Here is a 10,465-nt window from a genome sequence, read left to right on the forward strand (position 1 = left end):
CCAATGAGGGAGACGACGTTGGCATGGGTGCCAGACGTCAAATTTAACTCAATTTCGATTTCACTTGCCTCAACAGGTCTTCGCAAGTGGAGTTTAGTGTCCAATGAAGGAAGGAAGGTACGCATAAGTGGACTGGCTGAGGCCTTAGATTTAGGTCTCACTTGGCTTGCCGGGTCTTCTCACGCACAGCATATTTCCAATTGGCAGTGTTTCTACAGCTGGATGCCCTTCCTAACGCCGACCACTCAGAGAGTGTAGTGGGTGCTTTTACATGCCACTGGCCTGTGTTGTAAACCAATTACCATTTCTGTGGCGACCCCTTCCCTTGCCCAAAGCATGCACTTATTTTGATTAATGATTAATCCAGCATTGGTATTTGCTTCAATTCATCAGTTGTTGATGATAATTCAAATACTTATTATAGCTCATGAACCCATGAAAATAGAGAATACTGAAAATGATAATGATAATGAAGATGACAATGACAAGATTTTCTTTTGATCGCTCAAGTGATTATGAAGTTCTAGGAAATTATAGTTTTGTTAGTTGATCATTTGGAAATTCGAAGTGGTATGTTGTGGACAAGGTTATTCTCTTTCAGTTTCCATCTACCAAATCCATTCACAAGGCTTTGGTTGCTCAAAGTGCCATGCAGTGGGACTGAACCCAGAACCATGTGGTTGTGAAGGAAGCTTCTTACTCCACAGCCATGCCTGTGCCTATATCTGTATAAAATTTCATTAAATCATATGCATTGATAAAAAAGATTCAAGGAAACACGTGTAAATCTGTGAATGTGCTTTATTTTCCATATTTTATTTCAGACTAATAAGCTCCAGGATAATCCTCACCAGCTCTTTAAGCCATAATTTAGTGGTACTAAGCTTAAGATATTGCCACAAATTGCCAAAAGTCTAAAGCTTCCAGGAGCTTGGACACTGGATTCTCATTAGAGGTCCTACTCCTGGGCTAGTTCTGGGGCCCACTGCTTCTCTCAGTGGCCTTGGATATGATTTTTTTCTTCTGTACATAGACTGCATCATATCCTTTTACTCTTATAAGGTGTGGCCTCAGATAAGATTTTCCACTGTAGCTTGTATACTGCTTTTGACCAGCAGTAACTTGATAGTGTATTAGGACTCTTTTTTGATGGGTATCTAAATGAATAAAGATACAATGCAATCTATATGTGGGAAAAGCTGCACATATCCTCTTTGTAAAGTATGTCTTTTACATGAAAAAGAAACATCTGAAAATGTGACAGCTTGTCAGCATAAAATTTGTTAGATTTTGCTGAAATATAAACAGGAGTGTAGTATAACCGGCAATTGTAGTATGACTTCATAAGCCGTAGCACACCACTAATAAGTATACTAATGTATGATAATACTGTGTAACAAAATTAAAATTTTTTTTCTTCTTTGGTCAGTAAGTGTTATTTCCTATAGGTCTCCATATAACCCCTCATAACATTTTTTATATTTTGGAATTTTCAGAAATTTTTGTGAATTTGTGTTCTGCGTACGGGTGTTCATACAATTATGCAAAAAAAATTTTTGTGTGTATGTGTGATTCAAGGGCAATTTAGCTGTTACTTTTAGCACATCCCATGACCACCTGATACCGTTCTCTTTTCTTTGCCACTTTGACATGTATTGATGTGTTTCAATATTTTTTCCTAAACATATTTATAATGGAATGATGATACATCCAAAGGTGGTCCACTAATGGAATTTAAACAAAAAATTCAGACTATCTGCATTTTGAATATTGATTTTATAAAAAATTTCAGAAAAGAGAGAAAATGTTAGGATTTAAGGGACAGGGAGAGTTTTAAAAAAAGGAAAAAAAAAATTTCTTCTTTCATAATTGTATGAATTCCTGTGTATAGAACACCAATTCGCAAAAGTTTTTTTGAAAATTTAAAAAAGTAAAAAAGTTACAAGGGGTTAATCAGAGTTCTGCCAATTTATGGTCCAAACACCAGCTTAATAATGACAAACTTATTTTTCTAAATTTTTCAGAATTTTAAAATTAATTGAAATGAAGGAAGTATATTTTAACAGAAATATGGTATCAAAAAGGTTAAGTGAACTTATAAGTCTTAAAAAGAAATACCAGCTATTTTTATTTTGTAACTTGGAGCTTAAATAGAAAGTATGTTAGAATAATAACTACAACTGTATAATTGAAATAATACTAGTATATACATAGTAATATAAAATAATATTAGTATATACATAATACTAGTATATATATAGTAATATAAAATCAAATTATGCAAATGGTTTTTAATAAATTAACATAGAGTTGTTGATATTGCAGAATTTTTTTCCTTGAAAAGATCAAGAACAGAGCACAGCATGAAGATGTTGGCAAATTATATTAACCGAGGGATACGACATAAAATCAATTTATTAGCCCGGTTGGAATGCCAAGCCTGCAAGCTGACACAGATCAGGTGTCTTCTAAAAGAAATTGACCGCATTGGCTGTCAAGAAGCTCGAAAGAGGTTGAAATCTGAAAAGAGAGAGTTGTTGAGAAGAAAGATTTCGAAGGCCAAAAAAACAATTACATGTCTAAAAGAAGAGAAAAAATCATATATTCAAAATACTAAGCAACTTAGAAGACATAATCGAACAACAAGGGCAATGGTGTCTTATTTGTTAAAGAAAATGCGAGAGGTGTGCCGACAATCCAGTTATAAAATCAAAATATTAAACAAATATAGCTTGTAATGAGTTTGTGAAGTAAATGTGAAAATGAGAAAATGAATTTATTATCAAGAATTTCAAATCAAAACTTTCCATATATATTTGACTGATTTGTGTGCAAGTTTAAAATTATTGAAGATTTCAAAGCTTCATTTTCAAACAGTTTTGCTGTTGCAGTTATAGACAACAAAATCAAAGAAGTCCTTGCATAACAACATATCAACTGTTTTCTGTATCTTATACATCCATTGGAATAAAGTGAAGCACTTAGAATACACAAAATCATTTTAAGAAAATAAATTAATCATTTTCCTCTCAGAGAAAAATACTCAACGTTGTGATGTAACGAGTTCCATTTGTCAAATGCATTCAATTAAAATATCAAGAAATTTAGAACTTCATGAATGAATTAATGTTGAAATAATTTTTTCTGTTTGTAATTACTAAAATAACCTGCTTAAAAAATTACTTATCTCACTTATTGTCTTTGTTATTATTATTTTTTTTTTTTAAAGGATACATACAATATTAAAATATACACTCAGTGTGTGTGTGTGTGTATGTCTGTTGTGAGAATGAGTAAGAACTGAAGCTGATCAAGTTTTTTTCTTGTTAATTTATTGCAATATTTTGTATTCAGCATGTACATGCATGCATACATGTGTGCACACACACACACACACACACACATTCATTTTCTTCTCTGCAACATTTATATACTTATAGAAAGCAGTTGAATTATTTATCAAAATTAGATGAAAATCTATTCTTTTAAGGAATACTGAAAAAGAATGAGAATCTTGAACTTCAAACCTTTCTTTACCCTGCTTTAACATGTCACAGTACTAAATTTATTACTAACCTTGGTCAGCTCTCATTCCACTAAAGCTGATAAAATAATAAAAAAATAAATAGCTGTAATACAGTAAGAGGAGGGACTAAAAGATAATTTATAATTCTTAATCTTTGCTCTGAGAAGCTAACAAAAGGGAAACACATTCCACTTTTAACTACCCCCCACTTCACTTTTGTCATTAATACCAGGTTGGGGAGACATGAATATAACATTTTTCTCTACCCTTAGGTGTTTTGTTACTAGTCAGAAGAAACCAATATGTTATCAAGTCTGAGGTAAGCACTGCACAGCTAATCACCCAGAGAGCCAAGTTAGTAAATCAATCAATTCTTATTTAACTTCATTTACAGTACAAAATTATTGAGAAAGTCCATAAACATCAAACAACTTTATTTCATTTTCAGTGAAGGTTGTGTGCCTATGTAACATAAGATATTATTGAGAGCTTATATTGTCTGAGTGGGTAAATGAGATGAATTAGTTGTAAATGTATCTACTGAGGTCAGTAACCAGTCACACATAGACAGTCTTTCTTGCCTTCAATTAAACAGAACAAAGAAAACTCTATGCATTGTTTAACCTGCTTGGAATAAGAGCCGAATCTCCCTCAAATTCCATCCTTCTGTCTTAAAATAGGGATACATCAGATCACTATGCCTGAAGAAAAGAAAGAATGCATGGAGACGACAGGAACACCTTTTATTATTGGTCCTCTCAGTCGGGTCTAACATGGGTCTAAATAATGACTGACTTTATCATTCGTAGAAATTATGGATCTGGAATTTAATAAAACATCATGTCTTTTAGACTGAAGTATTTATCAATTTTCTAGGTTTTGGCTATGGTACAGAGATAACATCACTCAATATAAGTTAGCTAACAGGTGCAACAATAAATTAAGCCATGTAGCTATCCATCATCATCATTTAACCCTTTGGCATTTAAACCGGCCATATCTGGCCAAAATATTCAATTGGTTTTAACTAACCAAATACAGTCTCTTACGCTTACCTTACAATGTCATACTAAAAGTAAACAATTGCATCATCGAAATTTCAAAGCTACAAGATAATGCATGATTAATTCAAAACAATGTGAATAAATAAGCATTATATCTGACAGAGTAATCTGAATGCTAAAGGGTTAATGTCTGTATTCCATGCTGGCAAGGATTGGACAATTTGACAGGATTCAATGGGTGCTGGAGCACATCATTCTCCAGTATCTGCTTTGGCATGATTTCTATGGTTGGAGGTCCTTTGTAATAGCAATCACTTTACTGCATGTACCAGGTGCTTTTTTTTTTTTTTTTTGTGCCATTGGCACGAGTGATGTTTCCATGTAGCTTGCAAGACTACAAAACCCAGGGGTAGCAGGAGCTTTATGTGAGGAGATGAGAGGGTTAAAGAAGGGAAAGGGGGGCGGGTGAGCAGATTCCTGTAGAGGAGCTGCATGGTTGATCGCCTTTAGGAGAGAGAGTGAGAATGGTCTGGAGGAGCTGCAAGTCACAGGTGATTCCTCAAGGTACATGGTGAGTAGAAGTGCAATGAGATGGGGAAACTAGGAATGTAGTGGGGGGTTGCAAAAGTGTATGGTGGTGCAAGAGATGGGAGTATGGGAGGTAGGCAACAACTTCAAAAATCGGGTAGGAGTGAAGGGTGGATGTAGGGAGTGATGAATGGCTATACTGAATAATAATTTTAAGCTTATTTAATACTCTAAAATCATTTATTTCTGTTAATAAGTCACAAGGCCAATTTAAATGAGGAACAAGGGCACCTTAACAAAATGAAAAATGTGGAAAGAAATAGTTAATATCTTGGGCATGAAAGGGTTTCAATTGGTATGTGTTTGAGATATAATGAAGTGAATTTCAATGGTTGTGGATTGCACTTACTTGATTGTATCGTCTGTTAAAGGAAAAATATTTGTTTTCATAGCAGTCATATGATTAACTAGCTCAACTTTTGTATATTGCTATAACATAGTTTATTAATGTCAGTAGAAGGAAAATTGAAGTAAACTTCATTACAACTTTAAAAAGTGAAGTGGGAGGACCCTGAAAATCTGAAATTTTACTATTTCTGCTGGTTTGGCTTTTAAATTTTAAAAAATGTATTATTTTCAGCCACATATTAGCATGTTTGAAAATTCAGTTAAAGACTTAATAATCTTAACGCTTCATATGTTGTTGTTGTTGTTGTTGTTGGCACTCCGTCGCTTACGACGTCAAGGGTTCCAGTTGATCCGATCAACAGAACAGCCTGCTCGTGAAATTAACGTGCAAGTGGCTGAGCACTCCACAGACATGTGTACCCTTAACGTAGTTCTCAGGGATATTCTGCGTGACACAGTGTGACAAGGCTGACCCTTTGAATTACAGGCACAACAGAAACAGGAAGTAAGAGTGAGAGAAAGTTGTGGTGAAAGAGTACAGCAGGGTTTGCCACCATCCCCTGCCGGAGCCTCGTGGAGCTTTAGGTGTTTTCGCTCAATAAACACTCACAACACCTGGTCTGGGAATCAAAACCGCAATCCTATGACCGCGAGTCCGCTGCCCTAACCACTGGGCCATTGCGCCTTCACTAATGCTTCATATGAGCAATTTCAAATATGACTAAATATAAATATACGTTTTTTTTTTTTTTGCATATTAATTTAGAACATAATAATAACTGGTCCATCACATAATTACATCTTCCAGAGGCTTTCCTTTTTAACTCTACTTAGCATTTGGTGCTTAATGATCCTAATTAGTTAAATGCTATCAAATTAAGCTATTTGGCTACATATTTCACTTCTGTGCCAACAGTTGGTTGAGCTATTAAGCTATCAGTGGGATATTTTACCAGATATTCTTGTGTATTTGATATGATGTAATGGATGAGGTATACTTGAGTTTATCCCAGTTTTTGCAGCATGAAACCTTTGAAAGGCATCTTTAACATTCAGTAGAAACCTCCAGTCTTTTGTAGTTTCACAAATGAAATAACTTCACATAAAAAGCACCCAGTACACTCTGTGGAGTGGTCAATGCTAGGAAGAGCATCCAACCATAGAAATCATACCAGAACAGATAATGGAGGCTGGTGTGGTCTCTGGCCTTACGAGCTCCAGTCAAACCATCCAACCTATGCCAGCATGGAAAATAGATGTTAAATGATGATGATGATGATAAGCACAGTATACTTACAAGGCATTTGTCAGTTATGCTCTGCCATATTGTATTATATTACACTATATCATTATATCATATTATTTATATTATATACATTATTATATACACTGCCATAAATAATAAATATAGAAGATTATTATTAGTTAAATTTTTGTATACCAACTAATCTAAATAGATAAAAGAGTTGTTGAATTGAAGATGTAATTGATTATATATTTTTTTGTTTAAGTTACACGTAGGAGAAGGCTTAGATACTTAATTATACACATCTATATACACACAAATATTATTATTGTATGTTGTGATGACAAGGGACTATCTTAGACATCAAAGGGTTTCAATTGGTATGCGTTTGAGATGTAATGAAGTGAATTTCGATGGTTGTGGGTTGCACTTATTTGATTGTATTATTCGTTAAAGTGTTTTTGTTGTTTTTTTAATTGTAATTGATGTAAGATTGAATAGTCAACACTCACGTTCATAACACAGACATTTGAATTAATTTTTACAATCTAGCTGTCCTTTTACACAGAATTTCATCTTTCTGAAACCAAGGACCCTGAAGTGACTTATATATAATGGAACTGTGATTATGTATATCAGAAAAAATATACATAAGTTGAAACAATTTGTTGGCATTTTATGGTTTTTATAATTATTTATATAATATCATATTATGTTATATATTATATTCATAGTATTTAATGTAATATTGTAATATATAAATTATTGGATTGTCAATAGAATATCTCTATTTAATTTATCTTTATTATATCATATTATATCATATGAGACACTTAGTAACAGAGTGTTGCAAGCGCCATCCTGGCCATTTTTGAGGTTAGTATATCATTTTCTTTGTCTCAATGGCTAGAATCCAAAAAAGTCGGGAGGAAGAACTGGTGAGGCTTGTGATAAGGTTGAAAATCCATCTGAAAAATATTGTACCTCGATGCTATTGAAACACGATGCTCACTCACCCAAACTCAGACCTGAGAGTTGAGTAACACACTATTGTAAGCACACACACTCAATCAATAACTTTGGTCTAGTCCCTGTATTGTTTTGTGAGGTGTTATGGCTCCTTTTCTAATATTCTTCATTACCATTGAAACGATAATGGGCTATTTTCTTAATATTTTGTCATACTTACCTCTTAAAGATACTTACCTTGGTATATTAGAACACAAAGAATACCTTTGTGGAGTCTCTATGTTTTTTCTAGGTATTATGTCTAAAATATGCACTGTGATACACCATTTCGTTGTCCCAGTATATTCTACAAAATGAGAAAGATGCAGTCATTGGTTCATCTTTCAGATGCATACATACATAAATAATTTTACATAGGTAAAATGATTAGAGGAGGTCCTCACGGTCATTTTAAGACCAAAACCAGCTTCCTAACTTCATTCTTTGCCAAGATATCACATTCTGAAAGTTGTGAAACTTTGACTGTCTTTTTCTCAGTTTTTAAGTTGTGGTGCTTACAACGGTCTGTTACTAAATACCTCGTATATTATATTTATATCATATCATCTGTTGTTGGAGTTAATTCCAAGTCAGACCTGACCAAGCAGATATATAATAAAAGACATTCCAGCAGCAGCAGCTATCTTGCATGATTTTTTAACTAAATTATCCAATGTGTCCTTTCTTTTATAAAGTTGTAAGGTGTGGAAGACATGTGGGAGATTTAGCCAAAGAACTTATTCAGTGGTTGATGGTCACAAGTTAATTGTTTTCATGATATTAGATTCAGAAGAGCACTGACCATAACTGGGATGGAAAGTACTCTGGTATAAGAGATAAGAGAGAGAGATGACTGAGACTTGGCATTAAATATGAATTGTAAAAAAGTAAACATTACTGTAAAGCAGGGAGAGTAGAAGCTTCTTTGAAGTACCCTGATTTTGTTCTCTTCTGAGAGGCTATGTATTTAGACCTACATATATGTATATATCTATGTGTTGGTGTTTCTTTGTGTTTGTCTCCCAGTGCTGCTTGACAACTGATGTTGGTGTGTTTATGTCTCTGTGACTTAACAGTTCAGCAAAACAGACTGATAGAATAAGTACCAGGCTTAAAAAAAAATAAGTCCTGGAGTTGATTTGTTCAATTAACACCATTTAAGGTGGTGCCCCAGCATGGCTGCAGTCAAATGACTGAAACAAGTAAAAGATAAGGCATGTCTGCTAAATAGTAGATTGAGAATTTAAATGCTTCAAGGGACATTATTTTGTTTTTAGGATTCTAAGCTTTTAGCACTTAAACTGGCCATATCCAGCTTAAGTATTCTACCTGTTTTTTTACCTTGGAACTAGCTAGATCCAACCTTTCACATCTACCCTATAACGCAGGGTAAATTCAAAACAATGTAAATACATAGGTGGTACATTTGATGGAGTTATTCTGAATGCTGAAGAGTTAAAAAAAAATGATGATGGCTCTTTGTTTTTGAGATGTCTGTGTAGCTGAGTGCTTAAGGCAGCATGGCTCAGTGGTTAGAGCATCAGTAGTGAATCTGATTTACAGACCAAGCTGTGTTGTGTTCTTGAGTAAGACACTTTATTGCTGCAGTTCACTCAGCTGTAGAAATGAATTGCAATGTCACTAGTGTCAAGCTGTACTGGCTTTTGCCTTTCCCTTGGATAACACTGATGGCATGGAGAGGGGAGGCTGGTATGCATGGGCAACTGATGGTTTCCATAAACAACCTTGCCCGGATTTTGCCTCAGAGGGTAACTTTCTAGGTGCAATCCCATGGTCATTCATGATTGAAAAGGGTTTTGTGTGGTCCTACATTGAACCCCACTGCATAGCATTGTGGGCAAGTGTCTTTTGCCATATGATTGGGTCAACCCAAGCCTGTGACTGAGATTAAGTCAATGGAAACTGTGTCAGAGGGAATGTTTTTCAAGTCAAAGGTTTAAACTTGTCACACAGTTGTCATGCTGCTGCATGACAACTGTCTGAGAATTATGTTAAGGGTACAAATGTCCTTGAAAAACTCATCTCCTTACAGTATGATTTAATAAGTAGACAAGGCTAGGATTTACTTATGAGCTAATGAACAGACAGTTTAAATGAGTGTTTCTCAACCATTTTTTGCCTGGGGACCTCTTTGATTCCTATTTCACTCTGCTGGATCCTTATACCCATTCAATGTCTAAAAAAATCCCATTATATTTTTTATAATTAAATATTATTAGGAATTGTATTAAAAGAATTGTGAAAATATTTTGTGGATTGTAGAAGTTTAACCAATTTATTGCACATAAATTTTAACACCAAAATTTCATATGGACCTCCAAGTGTCATATGGATCCCCAAAAGCTCATATGGACTCCTAAGGGCCATATGGACCCTGGTTGAGAAACACTGATTTAGATTACTAAACAACTGGAATTCTCTTTGTTAAAATTCATGGAGGATCATTCCAATATGGCAAATAGAGAAATTGTCCAATGTTACAAAGTACTGAAGAAATGCATAGGCACAGGTGTAGCTTGTGGCTTCCCAACTATGTGGTCTTGGGTTCAGTCCTATTACATGGCACTTTTGGCAAGAATCTTCTTTCATGGCCTTGGGCCATCCAAAGTCTTGTGAATAGATTTGGTAGATGGAGGGGAAAGATGCTGGTTGTGTATATATGTGCATATGTATGTGTGTACGTGTGTGTATATATCAATATTATATATATATATAAATATATAT

At 34.4% G+C, this 10,465-nt stretch overlaps 1 protein-coding gene and 1 long non-coding RNA gene across 2 annotated transcripts in view; both read left to right on the forward strand.

Moving 5' to 3' along the window:
* The window catches only part of LOC106878022 (uncharacterized), a 26,360-nt gene extending 23,169 nt beyond the window's left edge, over positions 1 to 3,191 (forward strand). The window contains exon 2 of the long non-coding RNA XR_001410453.2: positions 2,326 to 3,191. This is a non-coding gene — a long non-coding RNA (uncharacterized LOC106878022). The remainder of the gene's footprint in view (positions 1 to 2,325) is intronic.
* Positions 3,192 to 3,813: 622 nt separating this feature from the next.
* The window catches only part of LOC106878020 (coiled-coil domain-containing protein 186), a 146,152-nt gene continuing 139,500 nt past the window's right edge, over positions 3,814 to 10,465 (forward strand). The window contains exon 1 of the mRNA XM_052973031.1: positions 3,814 to 3,845. Within this exon, the coding sequence (XP_052828991.1) occupies positions 3,829 to 3,845 (17 nt within the window). The 5' untranslated portion in view covers positions 3,814 to 3,828. The remainder of the gene's footprint in view (positions 3,846 to 10,465) is intronic.

The sequence above is a fragment of the Octopus bimaculoides genome, chromosome 14 (genome assembly GCF_001194135.2).
Source record: "Octopus bimaculoides isolate UCB-OBI-ISO-001 chromosome 14, ASM119413v2, whole genome shotgun sequence".
Classification (NCBI taxonomy): domain Eukaryota; kingdom Metazoa; phylum Mollusca; class Cephalopoda; order Octopoda; family Octopodidae; genus Octopus; species Octopus bimaculoides.